General features: G+C 53.5%; 1 protein-coding gene across 13 annotated transcripts in view; it reads left to right on the plus strand.

Moving 5' to 3' along the window:
- The window catches only part of RRP1B (ribosomal RNA processing 1B), a 37413-nt gene that overhangs the window by 6351 nt on the left and 15195 nt on the right, over positions 1–15867 (plus strand). For 11 of the 13 annotated variants that reach the window (XM_072969962.1, XM_072969967.1, XM_072969946.1 and 8 more), the window contains 14 exons: positions 1796–1878; positions 3402–3459; positions 4625–4710; positions 5058–5119; positions 5434–5563; positions 6235–6299; positions 6839–7020; positions 8482–8576; positions 9178–9275; positions 10356–10375; positions 11176–11307; positions 11843–12534; positions 14106–14255; positions 15281–15344. In XM_072969962.1, the coding sequence (XP_072826063.1) occupies positions 1796–1878; positions 3402–3459; positions 4625–4710; positions 5058–5119; positions 5434–5563; positions 6235–6299; positions 6839–7020; positions 8482–8576; positions 9178–9275; positions 10356–10375; positions 11176–11307; positions 11843–12534; positions 14106–14255; positions 15281–15344 (1917 nt within the window). Of the gene's footprint in view, positions 1–1795; positions 1879–3401; positions 3460–4598; positions 4711–5057; positions 5120–5433; positions 5564–6234; positions 6300–6838; positions 7021–8481; positions 8577–9177; positions 9276–10355; positions 10376–11175; positions 11308–11842; positions 12535–14105; positions 14256–15280; positions 15345–15867 lie in introns of those variants that run through there. The other 2 variants (XM_072969907.1, XM_072969976.1) reach the window with 2 other exon arrangements.

Genomic DNA, 15867 nt, shown 5'->3' on the forward strand with positions numbered 1-15867 from the left:
TCATAAATTATTCATGAAATCAGAATCAGGTGAGACCTACCCATTACATTTGGTTGGTATGACTGCTAAGACTCTTAAATTCTGACAGTTCTCACCCAGCTTCTTTTTATCTGCAAGGTGTCTGTCCTGTAGTTTCCCACGTTGGGGGTTTTGCTTACGGCGTCCACGGCCTCATTTGACATGTTCTTCTGTCCCGTGTGCTCCCTGCAGACTGATGTTAGAAGTTGAATTTGCAGCAGTGTCACTTAGCTTGTCTGTTTCTGTAGGAATAATCAGCAGGTGGTGTCGTGTTCCTCCTGTCCCATCACTTGTGGCATGTAATGCGTAGTTGTTTCCTGTGCGAGTTAACATGGATCAGTGGGTTTGGTGTTGTGAGCCTGATGTATCCATTTCAAAGTTCCTCCATGTTTTTTCATCTGATGTTTTAGCAGACATTGACCATCCTTGCCCAGATCCATGAATTCATTAGTCTTAACAGGGCTGAATATGAACCCAGGTCACCATGACCAAGTTACCACCCTTGCAACGGCAGTTGGCTCGGCTCTGGTGGAACCGATGACTCACAGCATAGTTGTGTGTCTGCGGGAAGATCCCAATGTGGCTTCTTTGTAACAACTGGGGAGGGAATCCAGTGGGAGTATTGTTTGCCCAACCCCTAAAGGAAATGCACTTTAATAAACTGATTACACTGTAGTTTATGGTGTGTTGGTTTTAAGTGAGAGACTATCACAAAGAATCAAAACGCACCATAATGACACCGTTGGCAGAAGGGTCTTTAGTAACTTGGAAGTCAGTATAAAGCTCTAAAGCTTATGGCAAATGCACTAAGTAAACTTCATTCTGTCAAAAGGGGTCCATTTGTCACTTTTTAATTTAATTATCTTTTGGACTATTGAAATCACATTGTCTCCAAATACTGGCTTGTTTACACTCACCTCAGTTATCCTTGGCTGACCAGAAGACTCTTCCTAGTACCTTCTAGGTGAAACCTTCATGAAGACCATTTGTATCTTCCGTCAGGCCTTGAGGATTCTGTTTGTTCTCCATAGGCTTGGAAACTCCAAGAGTGTGCACTTACCTGATTTTGTGATTCCTTATGTTACTCCGCAATTGTTGCAGGACACCTGGGGTCGACCCAGGAGGCAGGAGTCTGTGTGCAGCTTGTGGTTAGGTGGTAAAGGGCTCGAATAGTGAGTGGGAGTAAGACTGACCAAAGTGATGCCACTTAAAACAAGACTGTGCTTTGCCCGGTAGATGAAAACCGTGACCGGCAGAGAGAGAGGTCAGGGTACAGCCAAGTTTGACCTCACAGCAGGATCCTTAAAAGGGTCATCTTTGCAAAAAAAAAAAAAAAAGATCCCAAAGCTTTCCACTTCCCCTGGGGCCAGTTGTGTGGGACCTGAGCAAGTCCTTCGTCTTTCGTGGATTTGCAGTTTTACTTTGCAAGACCAATAGAGATGTTGGTGTGCAGGGTGAGGCACTAGTTTTGAGTAGGGAGGGGAACTTGTTTTATAAGTGACCGCTCTGTCGGTTAACGTTTTTGTCGTGGTGGCATTTGCTTCCATGCATTACGCTGATGAGGACATCGCCACCACCACCCCCGCCCCACAGCTGATAAACCGCTTACCTTATACGTGTTTACTTGGCGACAACAAAACGAATGCTTCGAATTAAAAAAAAAAAGACATTTGTGAAGGAAAATGTATGTGGTGTCCCTTTCGCTGCTTGTGTGGCAGTTCTAAGCTTAGGAAACGTGGAGACTAAAATGCGGTCTTTGTGCTGTTTTGCTTTCTAGGGGGTTTCAGCCAAGAAGAACTTCTGAAAATATGGAAAGGGCTCTTCTACTGCATGTGGGTGCAGGACGAACCCCTTCTGCAGGTAACACCATCTCCCTTTGTCACTTTACTGGATTGGGGGCACAACTGGATGAACAAGACTTGCCCGTGTTATGCTGTATCCCTCCCTGATGCACGTAAACAAATTGAAAGTCGTTGCTTCAAGGATTCACTTTCTTACCCTCATCCAAATGGAAAGGCGCACAGCGTGCCCAGTGCTGTGCGTGATTGTCTTTTCAAAGAGTGAAAAAGGCTCGTAAATCACATGTATTATTTCTCTGTCACAGTTTCATAGTTTCCATGGTACATTTTACGTGACTTATTTTAATGTTTCTGTTTCATCTTTTATTATCTGTGGTCAAAAATAGCTTATCTCTAGTCTAAGATCCTGTGCACTCCCCGGGCTCCAGGCCCCCTCTTCTGCGGGTGCCCGGGAAGCTGGGCAGCCACCTTGCTGGGGTCTACACTCTGCAGGGTGAGCAGTGGCCCCAGATCTGATGGCCTCACCCTTCAGGTCGGTGGAAGCTTGGCACAGGCGTACGTGAGCCCCACCACCAACACTAGTTAGGATAATGTTTTAGACTCTTTACAGAGCTTTGTTCTGGTGTGTAGAAGCCAGCCTGCCTTTGCAGGAGTACGGGGTAAGCCTGTTTTACTTATCTGGGTTCTGATGTGCAACTTTACCCCTTCCCCCTAAGCCATGTAATAGCTTGCTTTGATTAACTCCACTGAACATGTTTTGAGTAGGACAGCAGAGCAAAATATTTTTAAATTACATTCAAAGTAACAACCAACAGCTTTAGTGGAGGAAGAAAACAGATGCACAGGAACACTTTCAAGTCTGGGAGTTCATGTAAGACGGGTGAGAAAGACTGAGTCTAGGCAAAGGCCAAGTCCTTACGTGAGTCACCAGCAGAGTTCTTCTGCTGACCCTCCCCAAGGCAGGTTTCTTCACAGACCCGCAGCTCGGAGTTCTCCCTGCAGGCGAGCCGGTGCATCTCAGCAGGCCGGGCTCTTTGCGTGCGAGTAGGGCGCCCTTAACCTTTGCGTCCTGCCGCCCTGCCTTTGCAGTGTGTCTCTGAGCCAGCCGAGGACAGGACGTCCTGGTCCACACCCAGAGCCTTAACGCTGTGGCAGTCCCCACTGTCTGCCTGCTGGTGACTCCCCCTCGCTGGCATCTGTGTTCCCATTATTTGGGGGATTCGGATGGAATCTCAATTTGTTAGAATATATTCTGAAAGCCAGGAAGTGTTGACAGCTAATGTATTTCTTCTGTAGGTCGTTTGAACTCATAACTAGAGATACTTATGTAAACATGTCGCTTGAGCAAGTCTCAAACGCATTTTAACTTGACACGATAGTCCAGTGAAATTGAGAATTTCACACTTGATAAAATCCAGATACTCAAGTACACACTTCTTAGAGGAAGTGACATTGAAAACTGATGGTGCAGGACCCCCACGCCCACCCCCCGGCCCGTGGGGAGAGGCGCAGGCCGTGATGCTGTTTCCCCCTGCTGGTACCACATAATAACCCCCGTGTTTCTCCCCAACCCCGCCTTTGCAGGAGGAGCTAGCGAACACTATTTCCCAGCTCATCCATGTTGTTAACAACTCAGAGGCCCGTAAGTCCTGGTGTTCTCCTGGCTTTCACAACCTCCCTGCTCGTCAGATTTGGTAACTTGCCTGAGAGCTTTAGTCAGTATGGCTGCTTCTCCTTCCTTCAGAGCTTCCGTTCCCAGTGGGCTAGCGTCACGTGAGCCTGGGCTGCTGGTGTGTGATGTCGGGCGGCAGACCCGTCCTTTGGGGAAAACTGTTACCTGTAGGTGCTGCCTCTGTAAGAGGTGAATGGGGGGGTGTCTGGTGGAATGTCACACGTGACATCTTCAAAGAAACATTTTGAGAATTAGCAGTTCTCCAGAGTTCCCAGATTCTGAGTTAACATGACCTTCTTGGAGGCTGTGTGCGAATACGCCAGTGTTTGCAGCAACCTCTGGGTGCCAGGCTACCCTTCTGAGGACCAGAGCTGTCTGAGGGCATCACTGGTAGTAAACTGTAAAGCAACCCCCGTTTACCGGAAAGAATAAGCAGAGGGAGAGGTTGGTTGTTTCCAACTCCTTCAGGCTTCGATTATTCACAGACGAAGAAAAAGCGTTTATTTTGCTTAGCGCTTCTCAGAACAAAACCATCCCAGTGGCCTTATTAACCCTCAGTGGTTCTCCAGATTTTAGCAGGGTCCCCGCTGACTAGTAAGGGACAAAATTCTACACGTGGAATATACGATAGCTTTTCTATATCAAGGAAGAGTTATGCAAAAAGAAATTGAGCAGAAAAACAAACTTTTTGGATGAAAAAGTGCTAACTTCATGGCTCAGAAGAGAAAAACAGACTGTTTTGTTAGCGCTCCCCCAGGTGACACTGAGCGTGGATCGCCCAGGTGTTCATCGGGGTTAGTGGCCTTGGGTTGACTGTTAGGAGAGACGGGTGGACGGGGCGAGCAGCTGTGGCTCAGGGAATCTTGATTTTAATAGAAACATGACTTTGCAACAGATGAAGCAGAAGGCTCCGGGGAGCGTTCTAGGCGAGCAATAGAACATGACCAGCCTCCCTGTCGTGATAATGTGCTTTTATTTAAGTGGAACAGAAATTACTGAGCATACTTAATTATTGACCAAGAACTCTCGAGAACAGTAAATAAATAATCCTGGTTTGTTCCTCTTCCTGCCTTTCTTGCTATGTGGTGACGTGTTAACCTGAACCCCAGCATTCAGAGCCCTTTGTTCACTGCAGAGCACCTGTTCATTCAGACCTTTTGGCAAACCATGAACCGAGAGTGGAAGGGCATTGACCAGCTGCGCCTGGACAAGTTCTACATGGTGAGCCCCGGGGGCCTGCCCCCAGCGCGCCTCAGAGCTCGGGGCGGGAAAGAGTGTTGAGCGTCTTAAAAACAATGGAAAGTCTTATTTTTGAAGCAAAGCAAGTTCCAGGCTTGCTGTGACACCCATTATGTGATCATCAGATCGCATTTGAGTATGTGCTCAAAGGTATACGAGTTTCGGCCTCCTTGGTTAACATTTTTTGATCTAGAAGTTAAATGTGATTATTGTGGAAATTTTTTCATGTTTGGGATCCAGGCTCTGTGAGCTTCCCTGGTCTGCCCACTCTGCTGAGCTGAGCCGTGTTTCTCACTTTCCCCTGCGTAACAAATGCTGTCTGTCTCTAGCTGATCCGTCTGGTTCTGAGGCAGTCCTTTGAAGTTCTGAAGCGAAACGGCTGGGAAGAAAGGTTGGTGAACTATTTGGGTTAGGTGTCGGCGGCCCTAAAACCTTTAAGGTGATAGTGTGTTTTCCAAGTCTTTCAGTTAATCAGCAAGTTTGAATTGCCTGATCTGTGCTTTCCACTCTGGGTATTGAGGGCAGAGCATCCTTCCACGTAAAGAACTTAGAATCCAGCAGTCGGCATTTTATACTGGTTTCAGGGATTGCCTTTCTCCTTGTCGAACTGTTCCAGCCTCGCCATTCCTGTTAAGGAGTCTGAATGTTGCTGTTTTCTGTGGGGGGTGCTGTAGTGACTGGCACCATGTGTGTTGTTTCCTTTAGCCGAATCAAGCTTTTTCTGGATGTCTTGATGAAGGAGATACTGCGTCCCGAGAGTCAGTCTCCTAACGGAGTGAAGTTCCACTTCATTGACATTTACCTGGATGAACTATCCAAAGTGGGAGGGAAGGAGGTAAGAAGTGGTCAGACGCCCTGCGTAGAGAATTCGATAATGTGAGAAAACGCTTGTGATACTGAGTTTGTAAAAAGCAGAAGGAAAAAAGGCAGTAGGCAAAGCTGGGAAAGGTGTGACTTTTTTTAAAGCACGTGTTCCTGTGTGAACAGACGAAGGCTGGAAAGGAAACACGCATTTTTTAGCCTGCAGGCGGTTATCTGAGTTTGGGATTGGGAGCAATGTTTACTTTTTTCTTTCATAAGTTTTTTTTTTTTGACTGAAGGATAGTAGTTACAATGAGTCTTACAGGTGCTCTGCAATGAACGTGTATGTTTTTAATTTAAGTGCAATGTCATTCTTTTAATTCCTTCCTCTTAGTTTCTGTAGCATCCATATAGATCTGCCCCGCAGAGGAGGGCCATGTGTTGGGACATGGAGCAGAGCGGTGTGGGCTGGGCTGCGCAGTGTCGTCTGGCCCCTACGCTGAGTGGCTGGAGGACCTTTAGCTCCAGGCCTGGCCCCAGGCACCTGGGGACCTCAGGCAGTGTGCATTTTGGGTGCAGTGCAGTGGTGTTGGTCTGATTACCTTTTGTGAAAACTGCAGGTGGTTCCCTTTTCAAGGGCACATCAGAAAGGAGAAGCTGCTCTCTTCCCCCCCCCCCCATTTTTTTCCTGTTTCTAAATTACAGCTCTTGGCAGATCAAAATCTCAAGTTTATCGATCCATTCTGCAGAATCGCCGCCAAGACTAAGGAGTAAGTGATGCAAGTGTTTGTTTTTACTGCTTCGTTTGGCACTTAATTGGGTGAGATTACAGGCAGGACATGATGCACGGTACCTAGTATTACCCAAAGCTAAGAACAGCTCTTTTTTTTAATGGAGGTACTGGAAGTTGAACCCAGGACCTCATGCATGCTAAGCACGCACTCTACCACTGAGCTGTCCCCACACCCCAAAAAAACAACTGAATTCCTAATTCCCATCAGCAAGGCATTTGAAGAGCCAAGAGTTTGACTGCCCTAGCGGGTTGGCCCCAGTCATTCCAGGAGCCACCACCCCACCCCCACGCCCAGAGCTCGGTCTGCCATCCCTCCCTCCGCTGCGTCACAGGTGCTCAGCTGGCTCCTCGTGGCTGCAGTCGGTTGGTGGGGAGTACGCTGACGGTCACCGCAGCATCGGGTGGGCTGAGACTGGCCGTGCAGGGCGCCCCCCCAGCTTCTCACCCTCCAGTCCTGTGGGGGCCGGAGCCCAGGCCGTCTGTCTGATCGCGCGCTCGCTGTGCTCCCGCCCCCAGCCGCGCGCTGGCGCAGACCATAGCCCGGGCTGTTCTCCGCGTCATCGTAGAGCAGTCTCCTCCTGTGCCTGGAGAGGCAGTGGAGGGCCAGAAACCTAAAGGCAGTGACGGTGGCCTCTCTGAGGAAGAGATACCCGAAAACGAGGCGACGTGGAGAAAGCCCATCAATAAAAAGAGAACAGGTGAGAGGAGTTCCTCGCGTGGTCTTTTTTAGGTGAAGTTCTTGTCAAACCGACCCTTTTTAAGGCATGTGTTGGGGTCTCACTGGCCACGCCCTGGAATCCATCAGAGGTGGCTCTGCCTGGGCCCCACCCGAGAGAGGAAGCAGGGGAGTGGTTGCTCAAGGCCTGGTCCCACCGGAGCCCGCACACGTTTCTGTGTCTCCCAGTGTCGCAGCACTTTCTTTGAGGGTTTTACTTCCGTTGTCGTTGCTCTGGGTTTTTTGTGGTTTCTCTGTTTCAGCTTTGCTGGTGCAATGTGGACTCGTGTCTGTAAGAGGGCCCGTGCCGGAGAGCTGATTTACAGTTCCGGTGGGGAGCGCGCACGTGCTTCCGGAGCGCTCCTTTCTGATCCCCGAGTTCCTGGGGCTCTTTTTCTTCCCTGTGGGTGTGTGACTCCCGCTGCGGACAGACGTTGTTCTCAGCACCCTTTCACACCCACGGGGATTGTGTGGGGCTTGCATTAGTTTTCACAAAGTAACAGCCAGAGGAAATTTAATTTTTAAAAAATTTTTAAAGCAGGACACAAAACTCTGTAGAAGGTGCCTGATTTGTTTTAAACATGTATGTTCAGACATGGTGTGTATGTGTCTGGAAGGATGTGTACCAAGATGGTGATGGTGAGCCCCGCGTGGCAAAACTGTGGTGGTTTCTATTATCTTTGTACTTTTGTCTGCTTTTCTAAGTTTTCAACAATGATCATATATTTCTAGTCAGGAAAAAACAAACCTTTAAAAAAGAAAAGAACAAATGTTCTAATTTTAAATTCAACGTGGGGGCAGAATTAACTAACCGGCCCTGAGCAGATTCTGCGTTGTCTGTGTCTAAGCTGGAGGCATCCCCACTTTCCACGGGCGCCTTCCGGAGACCCTCTCCTGGTGTCCTCTGCCAGATGCTCGCAGGGGGCCCTCTGTCTCCTCCACACCCTGCCCCGAGGCCACACTGCTGAGGGGCTGATAGATTCCAGAAACAGTACACCTTGGAGAAGCTGAGAGATTTCATTAGTGGCTGTGTTTTAATGTTTGAATTATTTTCATGTTAAAATCAGCTTGTTGTGTTTCCCGAGGCGGCCACACGGTGTCAGTGCACTGCTGCACAGTGCTCACCGCGGCCCAGACCCGCTGAAACCACTGGCCGAGCCCCTAACCCGGGAGTTCCCCCGACCACCTCTGCTGCACTCCACGGCAGGGGTTTGGTCTGGGGTAATCAAGAGGCAACATGTGCAATTTCTCTCAGGTTTTTTTTTTTTTAATGTCTAGAGGCTGAAAAACCAAAACATCTTTGGGAAATTCTAAATGTATTTGCAGGGTTTTCTCTGTAAAGGGATGTTCTTTTTTTCCCTGAGACACTTAATTGGACGGTGGCTTGTTTGAGAGTAGCCATTGCTGTGTATTTGAAGAATTGTGTCTGTGGCTGTTTTGATAGCCCCGGGCAAATATCACCCCAAAAAAGAGGGAGCCAGCGATGAGGGTGCCGCGGCCGGCGGAGGAAGCGGGGAGGACGGCGGGCTGCCCCTCCAGGTTGGTGGCTCTTGTTACCTTTCATAGATGCGGGTTTGCTGTGGGGCCGCCTGGCTACTTGGGAACTGGGGGCAGAGCTAAGTAAGGCCCAGGCCTAATGTGTAAGGTTCTTTTTAAATCCCTTTGGTCACTGATGTCACTTCCTATAATGCGCTTATTGGAGACAAATTTAAATAGAATGAAGCTTTGAAAGGTATCAGTCCTCACTGGCGTGAGCTGCTAAGATCTGCCCTGTCCCTCCAGCGAAGCCGGCTCGCTGGTGGTTTTCAAAAAAAGAAGGTTACTGTGTTACCAGGTGCAAACTGACAGAAAAGCACACCCAGGTACAGTTTATGTGGTGCGTTTCCGCAGCTCTCTCTTGGGGAAGAATAAGTAGAGCAAATAGAGACTAGCTTCTCCCAAGAATAAATAGAAGGACTTGTCCAAAGCTATCGCTCAGGCCTTGGGCTGGCAAGCCTCGGCGCGTGCGGGCTAGACCAGCCTGTTGCTGAGGGCGTCCAGGACCCCGTGCTGCAGGGCGTCTGTCGCCAGGGGGTGTGAAGTCCCAGGTCCGGCAGCGGCGCTGTACTGGGGCCGACCTTTGGTTTCTCTCCTCGCACAGTTTGACTACAAGGCCGTTGCTGAGCGACTCCTGGAAATCACCGCCAGGAAGCACATCCCTCCCTTCAACAGGAAGCGCCTCTGCAGACTCATCAGGAAGTAAGTGCGGGGAGGAGGCTGCACCCGGTCGTGGTCCGCGTTCAGGGCCAGCCTCCTGCTTCCCTCAGCGTGAGACGAGCTGTCGCCGTGCGGACCTTTCTTCTTGGTCTTTCAATGTTTTCGCTCGCAGTCTCGGGATACACGCACGCAACCTGAAAGAGTCCGTGCGAACGGCCTCTCGAGGCCCTGCCCCTCGAGTTCCGCTCTGCAGGTGCCGCTCAAGTTGCGGCTCCGCTGTCCGTGAGGCGGGGGAAGGGCGTCTGTGGGCAACGTCTCAAGTCCACAGACCGAGGCGCTGCGGCGTGGCCGTGCTGCTCGGTGCTGTCTCTTGGCGCGGGGTTGACATAGACAGCCCTTCGGTCCTACCCCCCGTCCCCAGTGTGTCCACCCCGAGTGTGGGCCTTCACGCCATCCCGACCGACGGGCAGTTCACCGCAGAGCCCTGGGCTCGCTGTGCCCGGTGACACGTAGCAGCTCAGTTTGACCACAGTCTGAGCAGGCACCATCCTGAGCACTTGACATGAATTATTTCATGTCTGTAATTTCTCCGTTTTACAAATGGGTCACGTGGGGCACAGGGAATGTAACGGGCCGCCTGGGGTTGCGGCTTCCGGACACGGAGCAGCACTCAGGCCCATGTGCTCCCCCGTCCTGCCCTGCGGGCCCCGCGCCTCCCCACGCAGACCGCCTGCACACCCCTTGTTCCGACACCCCACAGTGTATGGCGCAGGACACTCTGGGCTTGTCTCCGCTTGGCGAACAGAGACCTGAATATAAGTGGAGGCCTGAGCTCTTTCAGTCTAAGGAATAAAAAGAAATTTCGGCTTCTTCGGTTGTATTCGGGTGCGCCGAGACAGCCCTACGTCACCATGTCGTCAGGGGTGCTGTGCCACTTGAGGGTGGGTTTGTCCTTCATTCGTGGCCTTCGCATCACACCACCTCTTCAGCCTGCTCTTCGAGAAGAAAAGGAACGTAAACTAACAAACTCCCAACATCAGCTTGCATTTTAAAAGTTCAGTGCCCGTGTTTGTAGGAGACAAAGACGTGGTTTCTTTAGGACACCTTTGTTCTCTTTTTCAGATTCCAAGATCTGTCTGAAGGTGAGGAAAATCAGGACTGTAACTGGTGATGTTATGTGAGCATGGACCCCCCTGAGGGCATTTATGCCAAATATTGATGAACAGGATTGGAAGACGTTCGTTGAAAGCATTAGAAATAGTGAAAGGCCGTCAGTCCCACCACCGGCTGCTCAGCTGAGCGGGAGCGTCGCAAGAACATGGGGTCCCACCTTCTCCAGGCCACCCGCCCCCGCCCTGCCCCCAGGACCAAGGCTGAGCCAGATGGGGCCTCTCCCCGCCAGTGCCAGGACGGGGATAAACCCCGGGGACAGGGAGTTGACAGGAGGATTCCTTCCACCCTGGGAAGGATCCGTTGTGATCCTTCACGAAGAAGGAGGGTTGATCTCTCAGAGTCCCTTTCACTTGCCGTTGGGATCAGTTGTCCCCTTGGGGAGCTGCTGCCCATAAGCTCTGTTACATGTGACCGAGTAGGTGAGTCCACTGCTCCCCCACCCTCCCTTGTGCTCCTGGGGTGCTTGAAATGGGGGAGAGCACCCAGACCTCACTGGACGGTGGGAGTAGCGTGGCCGAGCCCCCGGGGTGAGCTGTAGAGGTGCCACCCGAGGTCTGCATGTCTGTCCCCGCCTTGGACGAGGACGCCACTGGCCTTTAGGTCCATAGTTCCCGTGTCAGCAGCCTTCAGGGTTGGGTTGGAGAAGCCATGAGGCCCAGCAATGTGGCGGAAGTCAGCGCTAAAACCTGCCTGCATGCAGGGGGCGGGCTTGTGGTCCCAGACACAGCTGTGAAGGGCCTGAGAGCTGACCACATGCTTTGGTGTCCAGCAGGCAGTATCTCTCAACTCAGTTTTGCTGAGGACACATCTGCTGACGAAGATGACCAGGCCCTCAGTCAAGGAAGGCGTAAGAAAAAAGGAAAGAAACCTGTGGAGAAAGAGGACGTGGAAGGAGAGGGAGGTGAGCCTCCGTGTCCGTGCAGGGAGCCAGGCAGGGGGCGGGCGTCCCTTCTCATCTTCCTGGATCGTCAAGGAGCAGAAGCCTCCACTCTGAGCCGCTGAGACATGATGAGGCTTGCCAGGGGTTGGCTACTTTCTGTAGACCTACATTCCAGCCTTCCTAACCTAAAAACATTTTTCCACTCCTGGTGGCATCTTTGGGGACAGTGGGTGAGGACGTGCAGGGTGCTGGAATAACATTGCCCAGCAGGACATTCATTTTATTACTGCCCTGGATCTGAGCCTGGAAATTACTAGGAGTCTGAAGACTATTTCAGGTCCTTTTATATCAAAATAGGCTTTAGGAAGGTTTCCAGTCACAGTGGGGGGACCAGATGAGGGAGCCTGTAGGGTTCCAGTGCACGGAGGAGGGTCAGAGCCCCCCGGCAGGAGACAGAGGCTGTGTCTGCCCTCACACTGCCCCAGAGTCCCCGGCCAGGCCAGGCCAGCTGCCTTGGCGCCGGGGCGCGTGTTGATGGGTTTACATGTTTTCCTAGGAGCCAGGTTCTTTCCTGCTGAGGAAGAGGAGAGTGAAGGTGGGATTCCGAAGAGAAAGAGGAAAAAGAAGAAGAAGAACCACCTACGGCCTGAACACTTAGGGGCCGGTGGTGAGGCCTTGTGCCCAGAGCAGAATGGGAGTGGTGAGCCAGGGGCCCGGCCGGGAAGCGCCCAGAAGATGAGCCTGGCAGAGCTGGGGGCAGTAGCCGCACCTGGCGCCCAGGAGCGCAGCAGCTCAGAGCAGCCCTCCGTACCCAGCAGGAGGAAACGACCGAGGAAGAGGAGGCTGGGGGTCCAGGTGGAGAGCGCCAGGTCGGCAGCATCTCCTGAGGAGGGCTTGCCTCCAGGCGGTCCTGTTCAGGGACCAGACCCCCGAGCCTCCCTGGCCGGTGGCGCCCCAGTCCTGAAGAGGAAGCGGACGCTCGGGGCTCCCCTGGTCAACGGCAGTGCCCCCACCACGCTAGCCTGGCCCCTGCCCCGGAGGGAGGGACCTCCAGCCAGCCCAGCAGATGGAGAGGACTGCCCTGCCGCCCCACCCCGGGGTGGGAAACCGAAGAAAAAGAAGGGGGTGCCTAGCAGACTTGAATGCTGCAACCCGTCCACACAGAAAACCACCATCCTGAAAAAGAGGAAGAAGATGAAAGAGATGTCGAACTTGGAGCACAGAGGAGCCAGGCTCATCCAGGCTCTGGTGAGGCAGCCAGGCCGGGGCAGGGGTGCAGGGCCCTGGACGGGGCGGGCCGGGGCACAGTCAGACCCCTGGGCCGGGGAGCCGTCAGTGCTCGTAACACCCTGCACCAGCGGTTACACAGTGGCCCATCTCAGCAGCTTGCTCCCCTCTGCCTCCCCCTCCCCTTTTCCTCCTCTCCTCTCCCCACCTCCCCTCCCCTCCCCCACACCGGGCTACTCACGCTGCAGAAGGAAGGAAGGAAGGGCCAGCATCAAGCTGGGAGAAGTGTCCCCATGGCCACACAGCCAGATGTGTGTCTCCATCAAACGCTGGTCTTGTCTTTCCTCTCCGACTCATCGCCATCCTGGGCCCCCCTGGCAGAAGCAGCAGCCCCAGATTCTCTTACCTCACTTACCTTTTTAACAAAAAGTTTTTTTCCGCTTGGATCTCTAGAGCCAGATGTAAACCAGGAACTGGACCCTGAATCTGCATTTCTGAGTGTCCCCCCTGGACAGGCAGTGCGTTTGTGCGGGTGGAGGGCAGACACAGTTTCCCTGGCCCTCCATGGCTGATTCTGCCCCTCCTGGCAGAGTTGAGTAGGGGGTCTGCAGAGCTGGGCGGCTGCTCCCTGGCCCCCCCACGGCACGGCCCTGACCCTGCCCATGCGTCTGCGTCCCCTGCTTGGCAGTGGTTGTGGTGCGGAGGCCTTTGTTTACAGAGCTCGTGGGGACCTGGTGAAACGCTGGTCCAGGCCTCACGGTGCAGGAGCCCCGGGTGGGGAGGCGAGTCATTGATGGTCAGTAGAAGGTCCGTCTGGGGACGCAAGTGTGCGTGGGGGCTCAGGGAGCCTCGTCTGCGGCCCTCCCTGCCCTCCGCGTGCCCTGCGTCACCATCCTCGGCTCTGCAGCCTCTGCCCTTCGATCACTGTTCACTCGACACTTTCTTCAGCAAGAGCATGGAGACGTTTCCTCCTCCATGTCTCGTTTCTCAAGCCTCCTGGGGAGGATTGGAGAGGCTGCTAAGTGGGTCACAGGGTTGAGGGAGGTTTTCCTTGCGAAGGGGCGGCAGAGCTTTCCGTGTCTGTGGCACCATGGGGCCTGCAGGGGCCGCCACTTCATGGGGCTCCCAGGACCCTGAGGCCCCAGGACTGGCACGAGGTCTGCTGTGGGTGGTGGTCTGCTGTAAAAGCCCCAGCGAGCGTCCTTCGTCCGCCCATCACGGGCCTGCAGAACTGACAGCATCATGCTGGCTCTTCTGCCAGGCTTTCCGTGGACAGTGTTGTCTTTGATCAGAAATGAGAAAGTGAGTCATTACTGAATAGGAGGCCTTTGAAAGGCGGAAATTTTCAGAACATGGGTGTAAGTCCGCAGATGAGTGAAAATGGGTTCTTGTGGCTGAGCAGCTGGGAGACTTCCAGCCCTCGGCAGGGTGCCAGTGTGCAGGATGGGGTTTGTGCACAAGGTCTGCACACGGTGTGCACCCACCTGGTACAAGAGAAGGGGGAGGGGTCTGAGATGCTCCAAGTCCTGTCTCCCGCCCCTGTGCTGTCAGCTTCTGTGTACAAGTGACCCCGCCCTCGCCCCTCCTCCCAGGGGAGCAGCGGGGCGCTCAGCCCTTTGAAGAAGAAGCTGAGAACAGAGAAGGACTTCGTGAAGTTCGACGCCTCCTTCTGCCCAAAGCCCCTGTTCTTCAGGAAGGCCAAGGGCAGCACTGCCACCACCTCGCCGGGCGCCCCCCTGCAGGTACCCACCCAGCCACCAGGTGTCCCTCTGCTTGCCGTCCCCCTACAGCTGCCCCACGCCCAGATGGTGGGCTCTGCTGCCCTCCTGACCCACCCCACCTGCAGCCAGCTTTTCAGCTCTGCTACTGTCCACGGCATGCGGGTCCCTGTTCCAGGAGCGGGGTCAGCTCTGAGGTACGGTCCGTACACCATTCTGCGTCAGGAGGACAGGGGTGCCGCGTCCTCGAATTCACGAGGCGAGCAGTCAGAGAGCCAGGTGCAGTGGTGGGAGAGGGCTGTCACCGTGCCCGGGGGATCATGCAGGGTCCAGGAAGGGAGGTGGTGGGAGGTGGTGCAGGTGGAGGCCGGGCCGCGGGATGTACATCCCGTTTGCCTCTGGGAGACCGAGGTCCTGGTGGAGCCGCATGGGGCAGATGCCTGCTTTGGTGGCGGGCATGCCTGGGCTGGCCCTGCAGGGACACCCACAGCAAGTGGACGTGTAAGTGGCACTGACCTGAAGATATTTAGGGAGATTTGTTAAATGACTCAGGGCTTGCACAGGTCAGATTCCTCTCATGAACTATTGCCGTTAAAGCAAAAAGCAATACCAGGTAGAACTCTGGGATTCCCGCAGAAACTTGAGATTCGAAGAAGGAATTTGATAAAGTGCTTCATCGTGCAGAGTGGGTCCACTTCCAGGAATCTGCCAACTGGGGAACAGTTACTTGATTTTTGATGAGTTGGAATATGCAAGTCAGTTTGGAGTCCTTGTGCACAAAAAGTTGGAAGTGCCTGTCCACTGCCCGCAGGAGGGAGTCGGGCTCCGGTACCAGGTTCTGGTCCGCTGCGCTCCCCAGGTGGGAGCCCCCCGTGCTCCGGCGGTGGGCTTTGTCCTGTTCCAGGCCCCAGCAGTTTGCTCTGCTTTCGCCCCGGGCGAGGCAGCTTCCTGCCAGGCCTGGCGGAGCTGCTACACAGGCTGGCGGCACCAGGCGTCCTTGGGGACACCTCGGCTGTCACTTTAGTCCTTCTGTTGTTCCTCTTCTGCAGGCGAGCAGGACACCGTCCAGCTCCAAGAAGGTGACCTTCGGGTTGAGCAGGAACACGACTGCGGGTGAGTGCAGGTCTGCTCCTCGAGGCAGTGGGGTCCGCTCAGCGGAAGAGGGCCTGGGCTGTCTGGCGGGGGGCGGGGGTGCAGCGGGCAGGAGGCGGTGTTCTGGAAGGAGGGCTTTGGTAGAGGACGCCAAGAGACGCTGCCTTCCAGGTTGCCGGCCCGGATTCCAAAGCCGTGTTGGCCTGGGACTAAGGGTCGGTCAGCTGCAGCCGCCTCCGCTGAGATTCGCAGCCTCCCCGGCCAAGACAAGGGAAAGGGGGACGCTCTTTTTCTTTTTGTTTTTTTTCTCCCCCTTGATGGGGGCACCGGGGATGGAACCCGGGACCTCATGCACGCCGAGCACTGGCTCTGCCGCTGAGCTGTGCCCCCCACCTAGGACACTCTACCTTACTGCTTTTGGTACTGTTGCGGTTCACTTGTTTTGTTTTGTTTTTTGAAAGGAAACCAGCCTTTCTAGAAGTACGTAATGAGTTAGGACTGGCTCATTTTAGGGACCGAAAGGAAACTGTGTGTTTGTGCCTGT

The sequence above is a fragment of the Vicugna pacos genome, chromosome 1, assembly GCF_048564905.1.
Source record: "Vicugna pacos chromosome 1, VicPac4, whole genome shotgun sequence".
NCBI classification, from domain to species: Eukaryota; Metazoa; Chordata; class Mammalia; order Artiodactyla; family Camelidae; genus Vicugna; species Vicugna pacos.